The 21,471-nt window shown below is 43.9% G+C and overlaps 1 protein-coding gene and 1 long non-coding RNA gene across 2 annotated transcripts in view; one reads left to right on the top strand and one right to left on the bottom strand.

Annotated features, from left to right (window-relative positions):
- Positions 1 to 10,984: 10,984 nt before the first annotated feature.
- The window catches only part of LOC113951050, an 11,334-nt gene continuing 847 nt past the window's right edge, over positions 10,985 to 21,471 (bottom strand). The window contains exons 2-6 of the long non-coding RNA XR_003529005.1: positions 17,720 to 17,811; positions 17,070 to 17,137; positions 15,818 to 16,058; positions 12,771 to 13,033; positions 10,985 to 11,339 (exon numbers count right to left, since the gene is read on the bottom strand). This is a non-coding gene — a long non-coding RNA (uncharacterized LOC113951050). The remainder of the gene's footprint in view (positions 11,340 to 12,770; positions 13,034 to 15,817; positions 16,059 to 17,069; positions 17,138 to 17,719; positions 17,812 to 21,471) is intronic.
- The window catches only part of LOC113951042 (methylcrotonoyl-CoA carboxylase beta chain, mitochondrial-like), a 12,015-nt gene continuing 11,645 nt past the window's right edge, over positions 21,102 to 21,471 (top strand). Inside the window, exon 1 of the mRNA XM_027651561.1 lies at positions 21,102 to 21,302. Coding sequence (XP_027507362.1) covers positions 21,128 to 21,302 — 175 coding nt within the window. The 5' untranslated portion in view covers positions 21,102 to 21,127. The remainder of the gene's footprint in view (positions 21,303 to 21,471) is intronic.

The following is a 21,471-nucleotide window of genomic DNA, read 5'->3' as shown; positions in this document are numbered from 1 at the left end:
GGAGAGAGTCATACAAGTCCAGGCCACTCTTTGAGGTCCCAGTTATCCAAATGCAGGGAGCTGTGTGACCAAACATAGAATCATGGAACGGTTTGGGTTGGAAGAGACCTTAAAACTCATTTCATTCCATGGGCAGGGCTACCTTCCATTAGACCAGGTTGCTCCAAGCCCCACCCAACCCGGCTTTGAACACTTCCAGGGATGGGGCAGCCACAGCTTCTCTGGGCAACATCTTTGGAGCCACGAGTGCCACTAAATCCAATCTGCCTTAATGACTCTATGAAAGTTACACGGGGCAATATTCCATGAAATGTCCTGTTTGTTCTAAGCAATTTATTTCTGGGACAAAAATGTAAGAGGTAGGGCTCAGATCCTGCCATCAGAAAAAAAAATCCGAAGTGAAAAAAGCAAAATAAGTAAACGACAGGAAACAATTCTTCACATTTATAAGGCACTTTCCATTTCTACTCCCTTCCTACTTCTTTAATACTACAAAGTTTGGAGACATTAATCACATGTGACTTTTAACACGTGTTCAAAGGACATAGAGAGCACATTCCAAAGTGACCACACACAGAATGGTACCAGAGAGGAACCAACCATGCTTTCCAGCTGTTCACAAATCAGAATTCCTGTCTCTGAAAGGTCTCCAGAATCAACCATCTGGGAACTCATCCACTTGCTGCTTCTGACATTATTTTTCCTGCCTGCTTTAGGCTGTTTGGAAAGCTCAGCTTTTAAAATAGCTGTGCCAGGGTCAGCCCCAGGCAGGAGGAGGAGCTTTCCACAGAGAACTCTTGGCAGGGCTGGGCCTAGAGCCCAGATTTTTAAAGGGCTTTTGCTGCCTAAAGCTGTGGGTAAGGGCTCAGTGGGATTTCCACATGCTCCTAAGGTTTGGTGCTGCATGTCTGTACTACAAGTTACTGGAGAACTTCTGAGGAAACTTTCTTTGGATGCTCAGTTTGCACACAGAACTACCTCTCAAAGTTTTGCTATTTCTTCTCTTGTCCATGTCACTTGGATGGTTAATAGGAATAATTTGGGAAAAAAAAAAGCCAGAAATTAAGTCTTTTCCAAATACAATTGTAAAAGGATATATGGACTCTGGTTTTCAGGGTGTTGCTTGATGCTACAACTGCAGGTTCTTGTTTGGTTTGGGATACACCTGAAACATTACAAAATTCCTCATAATAGTAAATAAGGTGCAGTTTAAAAATTATTGAAAGTGTTCAAAAGCCCTGTTTACTTCTCAGTTTTAGCTGCTTTTAAAGGTAAATTCCTAGTTCTGTTTTCCTGCAAATACTGATAACATGGAAAATGTTCTCACCGAGCAGGAAAAGGGCGTTTTTTGTTATTTCCAGCACACAGATGGTGAAGAACATTTTCTCTTTGTAAGAAAAGCCTTTTCCATGGTTTTTAAAGGTACCCAAATATAAAACTTAGTGCAAACAGATCAAAACCAGTGTGTGGGGGTTGAGATTGGTGAGAGGGCAGAGATATACAACTTGTAAGTGCCCACTGTGGTTGGGATTAGGAAGAAAATCGACAGGAATGCAGTGTTTCATCTCAAGCAGCCCCACTCTAGAGTGCAAATATTGTGAGTGATTTCCAAGCCTCATTGTAGTTCAAGGCAAACATTAATTCACTGATTAGGAACCAGGAAAGCTAAATTTTGCCTGTGTTCCTACATCTGGGAACTCAGAGCTAGACTTAATATTTCACAGAATCACAGAATCCTCCAGGTTGGAAAAGCCCTCCCAGACCATCGAGTCCAACCTGTGCCTGATCCCCACCTTGTCACCCAGCCCAGAGCACTGAGTGCCATGTCCAGTCATTCCTTGGACACCTCCAGGGATGGGGACTCCACCACCTCCCTGGGCAGCCCCTCCAATGCCTGAACACCCTTTCTGGGAAGAAATTCTTCCTGAAGTCCAATCTGAACCTCCCCAGGTGCAGCTTGAGGCCATGTCCTCTTGTCCTGTCACTTGTTACCCAACATGAGACCTTTCACTGAAGTGCCACACATCCTGCAAGGTCTGAGATTTTATGCTGCTCTTCAGGCATTAAATATGCAGCCCAAAGCTCCATCTCTGCCAGGAGTCACAGCCTCCTCACATAATTTCTTTGATAACAATATGGCAAGAAAGAAAAGAACACTTTGTAAGGGAACTACCCAGCCACCCTGATTTTAATCATAGAATCACAGACTGCTTTGGGTTAGAAGTGACCTTAAAGATCATCTCATTCCAGCCCCCTGCCACGGGCAGGGAACCTTCCACTAGAATCTGAATCTTTAATCTTAAAGCACACAACGACCACAAACAGTTGAGAACAGAAGACCTACACAGAACTCTCCAAACGCACACTCCCCATCATTCTGCACTTACTGGACTCCTCAGCAGAACTGGGAGGGTGACACTGCAGCTTAGGTCCTTCAGAGCCACTGTCTCCACTCTACAGTCCCTGTCCTGGGCTTCCTCAGTGAGGAACTGGGCAAGCAAAGCTTCAACTCATCAGGTGTGGAGCAGCATCTAAAAAACATTGAAAGAACAGTCCCTGACAACTCTCCTGATGGCTTTTCTCTGATATGCTTTTCATCAGGTGACAAAGCTTTTCTCACATAAGGATGAAGCTTCAGTAGAGTCATAGAATGGTTTAGTTGGAAAGGACCTGTGAGACCATCAACTCCAACCATTCCCCCAGCACTGCCAAGGCCACCACTAATCCACATCCCCAAGTGCCACATCTACAAATAGAGGCATCAAGGCTTCCACTCAGTATGTGAGACAAAAACAAACTGATGATTTGACAGAGCACATTTCAGCCTGACAGTCTGAAAGTGTAGACTTGTGATATCCTGAAGGAGAGCCCAATAACAGCGCATTAAAATAATTTATTAAAGACTGTTCAAACTAGATTTTAAAGTTTTATTTATAGTCTTTACAATTACCATGTGGTTAAATAGCTCAACCCCTCCAAATCTGTGGAAGTCTTTTATTCAAGTCTGCCAAGATGTCTTTTTCAACCATTACTGCAATCATCAACAGGCAGAGTTCCTCCAATGGGATATCTGACAACTACAGGGAAGATTCATCATTAATCAATCGCTAAACTTCCAAGTTCTTCCATCCAAACCTCTTCCGTAACATACTGATTATCTGGCAGTAAGAACAGCTCTACTTGAATCCTTCTATTTGATTGAGTAATCATCTGGAGGCCCAAAAGACTGCTCTCACCAAAACCACTCCTAACACCCCCCACCCTCCCATGGCTCCCTCCCACCTCTACAAAATCAATTTATAAAAAGCCACAGCTCCAAAGCCACAGAACTCGGGTGACTCAGAAGGTTTTGCTAATCCACAGACAGGGGCTGACAATGCTCCATGTTGGCCTGGACTAAACTTGTGCCAGATCAAAGGTTTAGGTTTGGGTGATCAGTGTACAACCAGCCAAAGATGTGCTCAGCCTCTCACAACCTTTTTTGTGGACCATTTTTCCATTTGCTTCTCCTCAGTTCTCATGGGAATGCAAGCTTGAAGCTCTGCTCTTTTATTTTCCATCCGGACCGTCGCTGTAGCTGGGCCTCTCCTCAGACTGAGTCTCCCACCTTGCACAAAACTTCTGTGATGACTTTTACCACAGTCACCCCACCTCTCACAGGGCTTCTTACCTTGTGTTGAACCTCCACACCAAACCCGACCCAAACCTTGTCTGGCATCTGCATCCATCATGGCTTTCCTCTCCAAACACCATTCCTGTCTGGCATTTCTCTACCTGCTTGTTTGTGTTTCCATCCCCTCCAGTGATGGACATCACCGATACCAACTCAGGCACAGCATGGTTGGATTAAGAGGCTCCAAGGCATTGAATATCCCAGTAGGCACCACACATGGGAGCATGGAATATTGAGGTGGCTTCAAGCATCTATCCAGGCTGAAGACTGCTTTTTCTGGTGCGTGACCTCCTCAAAAGAAAGCAGAGAAAGCTGTATTACTAACACATATGGAGACTTTATTATTAAAAATGAAGCCCAGCATCCTATCTTGGCACAATAGGATTAGCAAAGGTAAATTCCTTTTAAAGCCTGAATTGTACAATTGTCTGTAGCAAAATCTTCATGGTTCAATTGCTCCTATCAGTGTTCAGAATACAACAAATTCCAGGGTTTGGCAGCTTCCTGTAATTTCTCTGTTGAGCTTTTAGATTCTCATGAATCCAAACCATCCCAAATTTAGCACTGAAAATCAAATTAGCAGATGCTAAATTTAAAAAAAAAAAAATTTAAAAAGTGCCATTTTTTCATATTCCCATAAAAAGTGAACAAATGCACATGGGTTGACTGTTGGTACTGGTGATACCTGCTTTAAAATTGTAACACCAAGCAACATGCTCTAATTCAATTTTAGTGAAGGCTGATATCAGTTAATTAAGGTGGCACAGGCACGAGAGATTTAATCAAATTCCAGTGGTAACAGTCTTGTCTGTGTTCAGATGAAAAAGTTGACCAATATGAACCAGCTTTATCATTTTATTCCTCTGTTATGTTAAATAACATGCATTTTGTAGGTTGGTGTTTTGGATTTGGTAAGAAATTATTTGAAAGACTCAACATTTGCACTGTATGTACACACAGAATTATCAGTTAATGCAATCTGAAGCCTCATAATTATTGAGAAATTAGAAATTTAAAGTTAAACCAAAGCAATATATGCTCTCGTTGGGATACATGCCCAAAGTGCCACCTAAACCCAGACATAAAGCATGGATTAGGTTTAAGGGTCTCCTAGAAAGAGAAATCTGTTTTGGAACAGTCACAAAGGGCTATCGCCAAAACTATCCTGTAATAGTTATGAGCTGTGATTTGACATTTTAGATACACATTCCTCTTGCCAAGCAATATTGCATTTTGGCTCTTGCCAGAGAAAATAAAGAGAAGGATCTATCCAGGATGAGTAATTTAGGACGATGTAATCAAGGCAAGCTGCCCCACAGACTGGGGACTGAATTAAAATTAGCAAGTTAAGGGGTTTTGTCCTCTTAAATAAAAGTCTGAGTACAGGGGAAAAAAATAGAAAGAAAAATGGTTTTCTTGTTAATCATATTTTCCCTATGAGCCAAGTGTAGGTTTTTACTTGAAGAGCAGATGATTTGAGGTGGGGTGGCTAAAGCAATTATTGCTGTGAGCTGTGTTCCTTGGAGGTTTCCATCCCTTGACATCCTGGTCAAGGAGCCTCCTGCTCCTCAGCTGTCCCAGTTCCCCGCCCAGCACATTTGTGTTCTGATTCCCTGAACTCCCTGATTTCAGATTGCATCACAACATTGGGCTGTACATGGAGCTGGCCAAGGAGCACAGACAGATCCCAAACCTCGAGGAAGTGACCCGTGGCAGAAGAGTGCAGCTGGCATAAGTAAGTGCCTCTGTTGTCACAGATTAATCCACCTGTAATTAGGATTTCCTATGACTCTGTGTCCCTGGGTGCCTTGTAACTGCAGCAGTAAATTGCTGTCCCTGTGGCACCGACTATTCCAGCACCATTTAACTGAGCAAAATAAGGCAAACAGAGTGGTGCAAGGACTTGGCATTGCTGAATCTTGCCATCCTCATTTGACTCAGTCTGAAAGAGTTAATGAGGCAGATGTCCAATTTAGGGGGAGATAATCTGTGGTCTCCAATCTCCAGGCAGTTATTCACATTCCTATCCAGCAGTTTGGTGATTACTCACCCTCTGCCTTGCTGCTCCCAAATGCAGAGTTGGCAGAGTGGCTCCACCTCGGCGTCCCCAAGTCACAGCTCCCTGTTTAGGGGTCTTTTCCAGCCTAAATGATTTCATGACTTTGGTGCAAACCCACCTCCACCAGCTGTAGGGCAAGTTCATGTTACACTCTGATGGAGGAATTCACTCAAGCTTGTCTCTCAGTTTCTGTGATGGCTCTGCTCTCACTGCATGAAGAAATGACCCAGATACTTTTTATTATTGGTTTCTCTCACACTCTTTTTTTACATTTCAATCATTTCCTTAGTTTGCTGTCAGGTATTTCTTTAAAGGAAAAGCAATCAGTATAAGCCCATGTTGTGAACTCTGACACGGATTTTATATGTTATTTAAGCATTCATTCAGTTTTGCAGGCAGCAGATGTATCTGTTAAACAGAATATTATTTTTAAGAAGTCATATAGTATATTAAAAATGCATCAATACAAGCAAAGGAAGATTAGTAATGAAATTATTTAAATATTTAAATTAACTTGTGCCACAATGAAGCTAACCTTTCCCAAATGCTATACCACATGCTGGTGCAAATCACTGTAGTTTTTTTACAATAAATCATGGACATTTCAGCTGGAAAAGACTCATTTGCTGATCTTGTGTGTTGCTGTCACTGCAAATTTTTATCCAAGTGTATTTACCAGGTCAAGCAATGGAAAACAATGAGCTGAAAGGATGAGAAGAGTAAACTCTATTCCTTAAATCCAGTGTTGCTCATGGTTTAAGGGAATGAATGAATTTTTAGAGAGATCTTTGCTCTCAAAACAGCCAAAACGATGCCCATCTCCTATCAAAGCCTCAAGATGGTGGTATATTTTCAGGAGATCTGATTCTGTAATAGCAATAAACCCTAAAAGAATAATGCAGAGCGTGTCACAGTCAAGCCACATTTCCTCTTAAGGCAAAAGAGAAACCTGGAATCATTGTCCTGGAATGCACCAAAACCTCTTAGCAGGAGCTCCTGAAATATTCATGAACATTAAGAAAATAGCAAACCTTTGGAGAGCGTGTTATTTAGATGTAACTTGCTATGTAAGTGCCATCCTCTAAGCTCTAAAAATATCACGAGAAGGCTTTTTGCAGAAAGTAAATGAAGTAACGGGGACTTGGGAATTTTATCTCCTGTCTGCCACAGACCACACAATGCTGATTAATTCAGCTCCTCCATTACTCAACCAACTGGGAGAATTCTTATGTGTAGATCACTGGGGAGTTCAGGATTTTAAGATAAGATTTACTAAGTGTGTAAATTATTAGTAAACAGTAGATGAAACACCAAGCTCTCATATACCAGCTGAATTTACATTAACTGAATGACTAAATTTACATTAACCAGCTGATTTACATGAATTTCCCCAACTTCTGCATTTTTACTCCTTTTGGAAAGTTCAGAGGCAAACACTTTTTAAACCTCAAATTCTTATGTTAAACAATGTGGAGAAGGAGGAGGGAGGAAAAAAGGAAGGAAAAGAGGAATAAGGAACTTCAGCTGCAGGTATGGAACATGCAGCAGTGCAGCCATCCCATCACCACTTCCCATCCCTCCTCTTCCTGGGTTTGTGTCTGGAGCTCTGTGCCTCTGGTGAGGCAAGTCAGGAGCTCCCCCAGTGTGAATTCGTCATATTGAAGGAGGTTTAGGAGCATGGAAACAGCAACTTCACATGGAGTGCTGGAAATAAGAGACCGCTGTTGAAATGTTTATGTGTTTAGCAAAGACATAAATATTTGGAGAATAGCAAAGGACAGTACTTGGCATGGGCAGACTGAAATCATTTACCTGATTAGTTGGCCCCAGTTCCAAAGACATTTCCTTGGCAGCAGCCCCGGCTCTCCCCAGCCCTGGGCACAGGAATTATCCCTGCTCCGTGCTTGTTGTGCTGTATAGGGAAACCAAGCAAAAGGCAGCTGCAGGGAGAGAGGGAGGGGAAAAAGGGATGGAGAGCAAATTGTTTCCAGGTGTAGCCTCAGACTGTCTCGCATTCCCAGGCTGTGTTGCTTCAGGCATAACTCAGACAGCACTTTGTCCTGTCTCCACACAGCACAGTACAGACTGAGGAATCATCTGGCTGGGAGATCCTTTTTTTTTTTTGTAGGAATAGGGATGTAGGTTTTTGCTTTTCCAGCTGGATTGATCTCCCATCCGGTTCATCAAGAGGCTGTGCAAATTCTTGTACAAATGGGGTGGACTGGATGAGGAATTCATCCCTGTTCAAAATAAACAGAGGTTGTTAGTGATTTTAATGCTTCTGACCTGATTCACAGCTCGGCTATACAAACAATTTTACTGATACAGGAACATGGGACAGGACAGGAGGAAACATTGTGCCAGGGAAGGTTCAGGTTGGATATTGGGAAAATTTCTTCCTGGAAAGGGTTGTGGAGCATTGGAACAGGCTGCCCAGGGTGGTGGTGGAGTCCCCATCACTGGAGGGATTTAAAAGCAGTGTGGATGTGGCACTTGGGGACATAGGTCAGTGGCCTTGGCAGTGCTGAGGAACAGCTGGACTCAATGGTCTGGGAGGGCTTTTCCAACCTAAACAATTCCATGATTCTGTGACCCTTCTGTGGGGATCATCCTGCCTCAAGGGGCCCACTGCTGCTGAGAAGATGAAGGTGAAGTGAGAATTTGCCAGTTTGCTCCAGACAGAATAATCCCAGTCCCCCTCTCCCAGACTTATTGCCTCCTCAGTGGCCCTGCAGACAGTATGGCAGATGGACTCAGACAGAGTTCTCCACTGAGTCAAGAAGCTTTGCTTATTCTGTGTGTACTTGAAGATAAATCCAGCAGAAATTTTGCAGAAGGACTGGGGCATGACCTGTTCTGAGCCAGAAGGAAGCGAATGCCGTGTACATTTCCCATGGGAGGACTATTTCTAGCAACATTCTCCCAGCTATTGATCACAAGTCTAATGTTGTAAATAACATTCTGATCTGGAGTCTGTCTGGAACTGCTATTTTTATAGGTGTAGCAACTTATTTTGGATTCAGTTATTTTGAAAAACAGCAGCCAAACTTCCTACATGTGCTTAATCAAATTATTTGACTGTGTATATATGAAGTCAAGTTACATCATTGTATGGTTTCTGAGAGTTTGTTACTGCCTCAGAGTGATCGGTTGATTAGAATGTGCAGTGAGAAGTGATCGAGGCCAGCTTGGACGGGGCTTGGAGCAACCTGGTCTAGTGGAAGGTGTCCCTGCCAATGGCAGGGGGTGGAATGAGATGGGCTTTAAAGTCCCTCCCAACCCAAACCACTCCAGGATTCTGTGATTCTTTGACAACTGCTGTTCGTGCAGCAGGAAGCAAGAACTGGTCATGGACCAGGACTCCATATGATAGAAAATTCACAGAAAAAAATGTCCCTTCTTGTACAGTGACAGTTCTAATGAATTTTGCTTTCCTGTCCAGTTATATTCACTCCTGGTGACGCTGTATGGTTCAGCACAGTGTCATTAAATCTTCTCAAATCAAACTCAGCACTAATCTTTAATCCAAACTTCTTATTTATACCACATGTGATGTGTGCAAAAGAAATAGGAACAAGGGTATTTGTTTCTTTAGATAATTTTTTAATGCTACGACATTTAGTCATAGGCTTCTTCTCCTGAGACTGTTTTCAATACCCCTCGCAGTCAATAGGAAGAAGGAAAATGAATGTCTACAGTGGACATTCATCATCTTTAAAAGAGAACTGTCATTAAGACAGACCCCCGCCAAGATAGCTGACATTTAAGGTACTTAAGATTCATAAAACTTTCATAAGGAAAGAGATACTATAAGAAGTCTGTCAGACAAGGAGAAATCAGAACCTCCTGGCCCATTTGTACCCTCAGTTATGTTTCTGGGGTTGTTACAGCTTGCTGATCCCTCACCCTGCACCAGCACCTGAGTTTGAAAGCCTGTTCAGTTTTAACTGACCTGCTGCCTGTTCAATTTTGGAACATGGTGGGAGGTTCAGGGTGAAGTTACAGGAGCTGATCTGATACACATCTGATCCTTACAGGGAAAGGAACCATTGCTTCTCCTCCTCCACACATTCCTGAAGCTTATCATGTGCTGGCTCTGACGCTTGTTAGGCCCCTTCAGCTGCAAACCAAGCAGAAAACACACATTCATCTCACACAGCTAATAGCTCCTTGCCACCTTCCACCAGACCAGGCTGCTCCAAGCCCTGTCCAACCCGGCCTTGGACACTTCCAGGGATGGGGCAGCCACAGCTTCTCTGGACAACCTGTGCCAGGGCCTCACCACCCTCGCAGGGAAGGATTTTTGTCTAATATCTAATCCAACGTGCAGCTCTCCTGCCAGCTAAGGGTAGTCAGTGCTGCAAAGAGATTAAAACACCTTCAACCAAAATACTTTAAACAGGGGTTCAAATCCTGATTTTGGCTCCTTGTAAGACAGACATAGACACAGCTCTAGGATGGGAACATGCTGTGAGCAGTCTTGATGAGGTTATGAGGAATTTGTACTGCTCCCACCTCAGAACACATCACAAAGTCTAAACTCCACATTTTCAGCCCCTCTGTTCCTGTGCTTTGGCAAAGAACAGGAACGTGACTTTAAAGCAGCTTTTCTATTCCTATGTGCTGTGCCATACAAGGGTGTGAGGCTGCTGGAATTACGCTTAAGCCTGAGGCACAAGAGGCTGCAGGGTTTTCTGGATACCTCTGCTGCTGTAACCAGGAGTGCAGGACTGTCACAAATCACGTACATGAGCTTTGTTGGACTGAGAAAGCTTCTGGCACAATTGGTATTCTCCAGTGGTGGTTCCCACCCAATGCAAAACCCAGATGGTTTCGATTACAGGACGCCTTGTTTGTGCCAGAGGTCTGGAACCTCCATCCCCTGCCCTCAGGAATGGGACCTGAGCAGGGCAGGTCCCCAGCACACCGCGGGCTGGGAGATCCATGTGGCCTCAGGCATCAAGCAGTGCTGACTAGGGAAAATGCTCCCAGCAGGCAGAGCCTTTAGAGGAATGGTGGAGAAAGAAAAAGCACAATAAGTGTTGCCTCTGCCTGTGGTTTTAACAATGCAGGGATCTCTGATTGTTCCTCAAAACCACCACAAACAGCCCCCCTAGACTCATGCCAAGGGCTGCAGAGGGGTGATCTGACAGCCCCTGACTGCAGACTGGCTGAGCAGCCAAACCAACTTGCTCTGTTTTTTTTTTCACCATTTCTTATCAAAATACTGACCTGATACAGGGAGGCTCTTACAAAACATAATAAAGTCTGCTGCTGCCAAGGAATGATTGCTGCTAGCATTTATTTTTCCACAATTATATTCAGGGTTGTCCTTTCGAGACAGACCAGATCAAGGAGTGGTGCGTGCAGTACATCATCCCAGGATAAATCCGGGGAGGCTCTATGACTCAGGAGTGACTCACTGCTCCTCCTCTGTTCCTTCCAGACTCTTGGGGGTGTACTAATTTATTGTCAGTCTGTATCTGCAGTAAATAATTCCTCCACTGTGCAGAAGGAGTTGCATGTTCTGATCGTTCCTCACCTCTCCAGAGGAGTAAACAGGTGAGCAGTGTTCACCTGCACCCCGAGACCCCAGGGCTTGGTAACCTGTGCATAGAGGAAAGCAGAGAAATGGGGGAGGTATTTTTCCTTCCTTGAACAACATGTTGTCCAGGTTAATTATTTGAAACTAGATTGTTCCTACCAAACCCCCAAAATCCCAATTACTAAAGTAAGATTGACCTTTCAGAGAGTTATTTCGAAGAACTTGGATAAAATAAGATGGTATGACTCAAACAACAGTGTCTGCAACACAGTTAAGCCACACAAATTTGTTTCACTGTCAGAATCAAGTATTCTAAAAAAACAAAAACCAAGAATGATTAATCTTTTTTTCTCTTTAGCAAGACAGATTGAAGTGTCCCCATGGAGCAAGACGGGAAGTGTTTAAACAATGCCTCCTTAGTCTCCAGCATGTCCTCACTAGTAGGAACACAAGCCTTAGGTCAGAAAGTAAAAAATAACTAGAATATGAAGTTTTTACATATGCATGTACGAGATAAATTCAGGAACACCGAAGAAAGCACAAAAAGATAATGAATAGCAAACAGGCCTGTTCCGTTCTTCCCAGCCAAAAAGTTCAGGAGCCTGAGGATGCTGAGGATACAGCAGATATGCACAAAACCAGGATTTTTCCAGTGGCAATGCTGATTCAAAAATCTCTTCCCCCATGTCATTCATCTCATCCCAGTGCTCATTTTTCCCTCCCCCCAGATTGTGTTTCATGAGACAGTTTTCAACGGCAGCAGTGGGTACACACCTTTTCATCTCCAGCTGCTCATCCCCAGCTTTGTGCCACCCTGGCACAAGAGGCTGGGTGGTAAATGTTCTGTTCTGCAAAGACTGGTGCTGAAGGGGCCATGAAATGGCCTTTTAAATCAAAGACAGAAAGAAAAAATAGCTGAAGAGTGACAAAATAGCAATGAAATATAATTTTGGAATTATATATGTTAAAATGTAAACAAATCTTCAAATCCCAAATGTATAGAATTGTAGACTCATAGAATGGTTTGGGTAGGGAGGGACCTTAAAGCCCATCCAGTCCCACCCCCTGCCATGGGCAGGGACACCTTCCACTAGACCAGGCTGCTCCAAGCCCCATCCAACCTGGCCTTGGACACTTCAAGGGATGGAGCAGCCACAGCTTCTCTGGGCAACCCCTGCCAGCGTTCCAGTAACTGAGCACTGACATCCTAAAGAAAACAGAATTCTCTATGAAAAGCCCTTTAAGAATAGCTTCCCTGTTACATCATGGAAATGTCAGTTAGAAAATTGAAGATCAGAAAAAGAACAACTCCAAAGTGGCAAGATGATGGACTGTCAATAAATACTCCCATCCCTGGGGTCTGTGATGCTGTGGCCTAGCATTCAAAAACAGCTCAATTCTAGCTCTGTCTCAGAGAATTTGGTAACTCCAAAAAACAGATTGAAAGTTAGAAGAGTGAGGTGTATGGAATTTGGACTCCTCCTGTGTCTAACCTGGCAGAGGGAAGCGGCACCCGAGGATCAGCTGAGGCCAGTCCGTGCCCTGGAATGCAGCTGGAGCCAGGCTGCTGGGAGCTGACAGCCCTGCTTTCATCTGGCAGTGGCCCCGCCACCAGCTGCGCCCAGCAAAGAAAGAGAGCGCAAGAATTCACAGCATTCCCCCTCGGATTAATTCCCGGCGGTCCCGCTGCGCCTGAATGAACTGGACTGGGGATTCGTAGCTCTGCTGGAGGAGATTTGCTGATTCCTCTGAGCTCCTGGGGAGAAGTGATACAGAGAGCAAATAAGCAGCGGCAGTGCCGCAGTGAGGCGATGGGCCAGGCTCGGAGCCCTCCCGCCTGTCCCACCCGCTGCTCGGGGCTGTTCTTACACAGGTGAGCTCTTCCAGCTGCAGCCCTGGTTCCACCCCAAACCCTCTGCCCTGGTGCCCTTCGTAGCAGACAGGTTCTGATCATGCTGTGGCAAGGAAAGAAAGAAAAATGCATCATTTTAAGTACTGTTATAACTGAAATTTATGTAGAGACACACTGTGTAAGCTACCTGCTACATTTCCTCTTTTTTAAACATATTGGTATTTTTAGATTCAGATTAAATAATATTTTCACTAATTTTTTTTACCTTTCCATACATTCCTTCTGAGTTCTGAAAAATCAGGATTCAGTTCTACAATAAGCATTCCTGCCACTCCTGCAGTTCATAATTATTACTCTGGCATTAATGAACCTGTTAATTACACCTCTGCTCTTCTGCTGAGACCAGAGGATAATGGTCAGAGACCTGAAAATGGATTATATTTTCCAAGCTAAAAACATGACAACTGGAAATCTCTTGGAGGTTTTAGTGGAAAATTTCCCTCTGCTAAATTCTTATCTCAGCCATGGTTTCTGGGCTTTCTATAACATCTCTCTTTGAATGTTCCAAAGTTCCCTGTTTGTTCCCTGGGTCACCAGTTTGGGCTGGATTTACTGGGAGGGCAAAGAGAACTGCACAGTCAGTGCCCCAGCCTCAAGTGCCATGGGAAGCTCTCAGTGACACCTGCCAGCAGCAAAACTGTTGCTCCATCTTGTTTTTCCCATATCATGGATATAGGCAGCCTTACTCATAGATATTCCTCATCCAGCACCAAAAACAGTGGAAACCAAGACAAGGTGATTAAGTGATGGGCCAGGTCTGGAAACAGCAAGTTGCCATCTCCAGCTACAGAGTTCTTGCTTCTCACAGTCCTGATTTTACTGGATTAAAGTAACTTGTCATGACAACACTGAAATTTCCTTTCCTTTCTTTAGTACTGCTCAGCCAGTTTTCCAGAACAGCTTCTTAAAAGTACCCGGTTGCTTCCAGTTTGAAAGCCTGTGTTCATTTTTTTTTTACTTCATTTCTAACAATACCAGCTAAAAATGACTCCATTAGAATTGAGAACCCATTGTCAGGTCTTTTTGTCACGTTAAATGATTAAATTGTGGCCATGTAGGCTGACTGCAGAAAAAAAGATCCTGTCAGACAGAAGGGGGAAATTTGAAGGCCTCTTTTATGCAACAGCGAGGCTGAGAGCTGCAATAGGTGACTCTAGTTCAAAAAGATTTTGAATCAAAAGACCTACCCAGTGCCTGAGGGGTTTCAAGAAGGCTTTATCCAGCTCTGTGTGTTGAGGGCTGGATTGAGCAGCCTGGAGAATCCCAGAGCCCTCCCTCTCCAGCCCAGCTGAAGGGCTCCCCTGCGGCGCCGGCGCCTGCAGTTGTTGAACAAGTGTTTCTCACACTACAGCTCAATTAAGTCAAGGACATCAGGGAGAAGATGATCCAAGTAGCCTGGAGAGTAGAGGTAACTCACAGGAGGCTGGAGAATTCAAGCCCTTCAATCAATCTTTTAAAATATACCTTAAGACTTTGCAGGGTGTTGTGACTCTGATTTTTCTTTTTCATTCTTTTTCTGCTGTCATTAATTGTTCACTGTGTTTCACAGTCAATATCATGAACCACAGACCTAATTTTTAGTGCACCAAATTAAGCTAAACATGTTACCAATAACTAAAATTATAACACGTGTATAATATTTCAAGGGAGTACATGCAAACCAAGGATAAAACAATTCCAGTATGAAGATATGACAGAATTTTCACAAAAATATAACAATTATTAATTTTTTATCATGATTACATCTGAGCTGTAAATACTCATATAGGTGGTTACTGGCAGGACTAACATAAGCTACTTGATGTGGGTTTCCAGCCCTGATGTTTGCCAGAGATTGAAATGCTGAAGTGATTTCCCAGAACCCCATTTCTCAGTGTGGTTTGTGCACTCTATGCTGTCATTGCAGTGTTAATTCACATGGTACCAATTACTGGATCTTTGACACAACAAGTAGCAGCGAGAAGAAACTCCTGTGGTTTTTATGAGAATAGTAAGTAGAAGTCAAGAAGACGTTTTATGCCAAGTGGATCAGGAAAGCAGGAACTGGAGAAGGATTTTATGGTATCACTGCAGCATCTTGTCCGTGATTTCCTATGTATTGTTGCTTAATACTCAGTTCCTTGCTGAAACTTGGCACCAAAACTCAAGGTAGAGATATTCTACAAATCATGGCAGATTTCATGTAGTTCCAAGCTCAGAAATGAGGTTTTTGTCTTAAAAAATGTGTTCCATGTGTTCCATGATTTTGAGATCAAAATGCATTCCATGATCTCAAAACAACCCACGACTAAGGACTCTGCCATGGCAGAGAGGGAGCTGGGAACTGGGGGCTGGAAATGGTGAATTAGGTGCACAGGGTACGTGAAGAGAATGTACTGACCACTGCTGAAACAAATGCTGATCTTTCCTTCTTCTGAACAAAGATTTTTTTATTATAACTAAAAAAATGACTAGAGGATTGGAGAATTCATTTCAGCACATAGACACATATATACACATCATATATATATATGTATCTCCATGCTTTTTTCTTGCCACAGGGTGATTAAAGATCTAATTTGTCTTCTAATCAGGCCTTTTTAATGGTTAAATCTTCAACACTGTAAACAGGAATGAACAGACCTTTACCTGGATGCACACAACCGTTGGCATCCAGCATCCTGCTGTGGTTCCTCTTTGCTCCTTACAAAGCTGATGGTTCCATATGCCCAAGGATCACAAAGATGGCTTGGGTTGGAAGGAATCTTGAAGATCATAATCATCATCCAGGATGGCTCAGGCTGCCTGGAGGCTGCTGGGTAAGGAGGTGTCCGAGTCTCCACAAAGAGCACAAGGTTCTTCAAGTAGATTTAGTGTATCCACCAAGAACCTGGAAAAGTGCAAAAGACAGGACAAAAGACTACTTGCAGGGCTTTTCTTCCTGTTTTTGGCACTATATCACTCTGGTATCTTTATGTGGCAAGCAAATCACAGTAAATAGTGTTTTTATCCTTTCATATATTACATGGTTGCAAAAATTGCTGACAGAAACTGCCAACACACTGCACTAATAACTATAATACTGTTTCACTGGCATAAATGTCTTTTTGCTTTAACCCAGACCATCTGCTTTAGGGGCTTTTGATGATGCAATTACACTGATGCTTACAGCAAAGGAAAATTTTCTGGTATGACCTCAGAGTAGGGGATCCAATTCTAAGGGGATATGTAAGAAGAAGGGGGTATGTTAAACTAGCAACTGGTTGAGAGTCTAAAGGAGACAAGATAGGCATGAGGAAGGTGTGGAGCTGCAAATTTGGAAATACACATTTAGCCTCAATTCCTCTTTCAAGTAACATTTTCCTGAGAGCAGGAAACAAACACGTCACATCCCCCCAGTGTGCTGTGCGTAACAGCAGCTCCTACAGCATCGATAGTGTATTTACTCAGTGATTCATCCCCTCCCTCCATGTGTTTATCTGACTGCCCTGACCACATCCACTCCCCAATTACTAGCTAGCAATGGCCTTACAAAACCATGTTCAAGGCACTCCAAACAGTCGGACACAGGCTGAGGCTTTGGTGTCACCACTCAGTGCAAAGCGCTCGCACAGGGGAATAAATCCATCAGCACTTTCCTAGAATCATCCACCAGGGTTTGCAACTGAATCTTCAGCTCCTCTAACCTACAAAAAGCTTTCTGATGACATCAGGCCTTTTAAACAGAGGAAGAAACAGATCTTCACACAGTTGTTGCATATTGCAGCTGTACAAGTTTTTCAGCAGCCTTTCAGTGATTGCACCTACCAGTACAGGTAAAACCAACAGGTGATCTGGCTTTGCCACTTCAACCCAGGAAAGCCAAAGTTATTTTTTTTCTCATTTGGGTATCACCAGTTACCTGCATTCTTAGGATGGAATTCTGTTCTCTTCAGCTTGTAGCAGTGCAATTCAGGACAGACTCTGGCCCTTCAACAGGGAATTGTACACACTGTTAATTATGTACGCACTATTAATTATCTCTTAACCAGAAGATAGTTCTGCTCTTTTTGTTCTGTGCATTTTTTGCAGGAGTAAGACAAACCAGAAACTCCCATTTTTCAGTAATGTAAGCAAGTGTATACACTCTTTTTCTTCTCCAAATCAGCTGTGTTTCCACAATTGGAATTATTATGCAATTATACATGGGTTTGTCAGGTCTTTGTGACAACAGACTGGGAACCTGGGAAGGCTAAACTAGAGTTAAAAAATACTGTGATACTATGCTAAATGATGTGAAAAATAAATGTGGATAAGGGTTTGATGCCAATAGGTATTTTTATAGGTGTTGTAATACATCTGCTGTCTCATACAGCTGTACTTTAAGAAATGTGCAGAAAACTTCCATGACTCAGCTGCTCACCCTCATCTTTTGGCACAGTTTGCAAAGGCCTACCTGGCTCTGCACATCTCTCTATGTGGGGATTTGTAAAACTTCAAGACATCCGAAATAAGAAGCTAAATGGTATGGGAGCATCTGATACATCCTCAGTGGAAATTAAATTTACTTACTGAGGATCAGGCTCCCAACTTCTCTTGCATTTAGTCTCCCATCTTCCAACTGGTTCATTTAATTCCTCGCATTCTCTTATATTTTCCTGCAACTAAAATAAACTTCTTACTATTTCATATCAAATGCAGTTCAGCACACCTCACAGGGCTGAGCTTTTCCTTTGGAATAGATGCAAAGGCACCAAGTGGAAGTTACTTCATTATCAAATTTGTTTTGAATCTATTAAATCTATTTTAGAATGATGTAAGCCCTGAAAATGCAGTGGGACTGTCTGAGTCTGTTAGCACTTCTAAGTAAACAAACAAAACCTGTTTTAATTTAGCCCAATTTCCAGGCCCCCATTGTCAGAACACCACTAAAAGCTTTTTGGGTATTAAAAAACAAAATCTAAATAAGAAACAGAAGCTCCACAAGGAGGAGGGCTTTGTGGGAACCTTCCTGCCTTTGGTCTGACAATCCAGAAAGTGTGTTCTGGTTTCCCCCAGCATCCGGTGCACTCCAGCAAGTTTCTAAATCCAGCTGAGTTCAAACTTCCCTCAAAGCTTCGGTGTTCCTTAAATGGCACATTTCAGTTTTGCTGGCAGAGCTGCAGCTCATGGTAAAGGAAGCCACCACCACATTAGCATTTTCCCTAAATGCTGCTCTATATATTCTCAATGCTCAGCTCAAAAGTCGCTAAAATAAGCTCCTAAAATAACAACTTCAAACACTTGCACACGGCTGCAGCCTCTCAGAAGGGCTGTTTTTTCCTCCCTCACTCGATTCCCCCTTGGTGTTTGTTAAACAAAGGATGCTCCATGCCATAGCAAGAGAGAAAGGCTGATCCAGTTTAAGGACTAGAATAAGTCAATTAGGATCTGTTGGCTTTTAATTAGAGGATTTGTTATTTATACCAAGCTGTCTCCCAGTACAAACTGGTGGCTGATACCTTCTGTCTATGATAAGCATCCACTCATATATATGGGGGCTGAAATGCAGGGAAAAGTGTTTCTTTATCCTTTAATCTGTGCAAACAGCATCCAGCTTTCATGAGAATAAAATTAAATTACTCATTCAAGCCTGAGTAAAAGGCACCTGAGTTAAATACAGCAAATCCTGCCTGTGAACATTGATTCTATCTACTGGAAAACCTGTACAATAATAAAGAATCACAGAATCATTTAGGCTGGAAAAGAGCTTTGAGATCATCGAGTCTAACTGTTAACCCAGCACTGCCAAGGCCACCACAATATAAGCAATAAAAATTTAATTGCAAGAGGTATTTTAAAAAAAAATCTTCAAATTGAAATCACATGAGATGGAATTGCCACACAACACTAGCAGTTTAGAGATAGTGTCTCTTATGGAAGCCACATACTTAATTACGAAAAATGAAATAAGAACTGTGAAAATTATAATGGAACAGGAGTCACTGATACATTCACAGAACTGAGTAGGAAAAAATCTTACTAATTCATGAAATGATATATGGGTCAGCTTTAAAAAAAAGCCCAGAAATAACAGAACAGGAAGCCCAAATCTCACTTGGAATACATATCCAAGCATTTGCACCTGCAATTCCTTCTCCGGCAAGCCAAACACGAGCATGCAGCGTTTTCACTGCTACCAACACCTCTTTGAAATTCACACCTCCTCAAATGTATTCTGCTGCTTTACATGGATTTCTGTCACCACTCTTTCCTTCCCCATTATCACCTGCACCACACAGAGCACAAAAATTCACATTAAATCCCATGGGAAATGTAAGATCTATGCAAATCTGCATAATTACTTCTGTCTCTCCTCTTCAGCTGTTCACAAGTTTCTCAAACTGTTGACAGAAAAGAGTCCTGACTACACCAGGGAAGGAGGGAAGATGTGAACCGAAATGAGCAACAACCCAAGGCACAAATGCCCCAAAACAGCCCAAATGATGCAGCAGCTGCTGAATTCATCCATGGGTTCCATCAGGAACTTCTCGTGGCTGCATCAGTGCCACAACACGTGTCCAGATTAGTGTGCTTGTTAATAGTTTCATTATTCAGTTGAGAGGAGGCCACAGAGATGCTCCCAGGGCTGGAGCCCCTCTGCTCTGGAGACAGGCTGGGAGAGCTGGGGGTGTTCACCCCAGAGAAAAGAAGGCTCCAGGGGGACCTTAGAGCCCTTCCAGTGCCTAAAGGGGCTCCAAGAGAGCTGGAGAGGGACTTGGGACAAGGGCTTGAAAGGGCAGGACAAGGGGGAATGGCTTCCCACTGCCAGAGGGCAGGGTTAGATGGGATATGGGGGAGGAATTCTTCCATGTGAGGGTGGTGAGGCCCTGGCACAGGTTGCCCAGAGCAGCTGTGGCTGCCCCATCCCTGGAAGTGTCCAAGGCCAGGTTGGATGGGGCTTGGAGCAACCCAGGATAATGGAAGGTGTCCCTGCCCATGGCAGGGAGTGGAATGAGGTGCGCTGGTCCCTTCCAACACAAACCAGTCTGTGATTACCAGTAACAAATGCCCACCACTTACCTCGTTTTGACTGGTCCAGAATTAATGAGCATTTTAGGAAAATGTAAATCAGATCTGGAAGCCTATTTTTTTAAAGAGATTATTTACATGTGCAGACATGCCACCCCAGACTTAGCCTGACCCTCTGCAGTGCCTATGTTATCCTTGAGTGCTACATTTTTTCTGACAGAGGATATCTGCCTCATGCTCCCTGGGCTCTCCTTAGGTTCAGCACAGACCTTCATCTCCCTGTCACAGGGTTTGGGACAGCAGGAGGGACTCTGGCACTTCCCAAGGGACAGCTGAAGCCACCCAAGGCAGTGATGTCACTTCCCACAGCTCCACCTGCATCGAGTTTCTGATACAAGGGAGCACAACAGCAGACTGTCCTGTCTGCTCTAACTGTGGAAGGACAAAAAAATATATTTTTAATTAGAATAGCTCAGCAAATCTTAATTATTATCCTCAAGATTTTTTAATAACATATATAACTTATTTACCTACAAATTCCAGGCTATGCTGGATACTTTCACTCACGAACGTATTAGTCATCACTTAATTATCACAACCCAGCCTTATTAATATGTATAATATGGATAAAGAGCTCTCTGGCAGGGATGCATTTTAATGAAGGCGCTGAAAGGCAACACACAGTAATTTCTAGAAGGTTATGACATGACTGACAGTAGCAAACTGAAGCAGCCCAGGGATGAGATGGGGTATGGAAGGAGAAAAATAAAACGAACTAGTTTTAATATTTTAATGATAAATTTAATTGGAGAGAGGACACCCAGGGAACAGGACTCCTGGGCAAAGGACACACATGGCACAGGACACCTGAGTACAGGACACCTGGGACACAGGGCACACGACATACATGGCACAGGAAACCCAGGGAACAAGATTCTTGGGACACCTAGGGGACAGGACACCTAAGGAATGGGACAACCAGGGGTCAGGACAGATGTGGCACAGGACACACGGGGCACGGGACACTCGGGGCTGAGGATACCAAGGGCACAGGGCACACATGGCACAGGACACCCGGGGCACGGGACACCGGGGCGGGCCGCTCCGCGGAGCCGCCCCGTGAGGCGGGCCCGGACAGGACGGGGTAAGTCAGGGACGGTGGGACGGATACGGGCGGGCCGCGGCGGGCGCGGAGCGGAGCCAGCGGCGGGCGGAGGGCCAGGCCGGGCCGGGGGGCCCCGCCGGAGGGGCCGCAGCCCCGCACTCGCCCGCCTCACGGGGCGGCTCCGCGGAGCGGCCCGCCCCGGTGTCCC

This window comes from Corapipo altera, unplaced genomic scaffold, assembly GCF_003945725.1.
Source record: "Corapipo altera isolate COAL_440 unplaced genomic scaffold, ASM394572v1 57, whole genome shotgun sequence".
Classification (NCBI taxonomy): domain Eukaryota; kingdom Metazoa; phylum Chordata; class Aves; order Passeriformes; family Pipridae; genus Corapipo; species Corapipo altera.
This window is presented reverse-complemented; position numbering and strand designations above follow the sequence as displayed.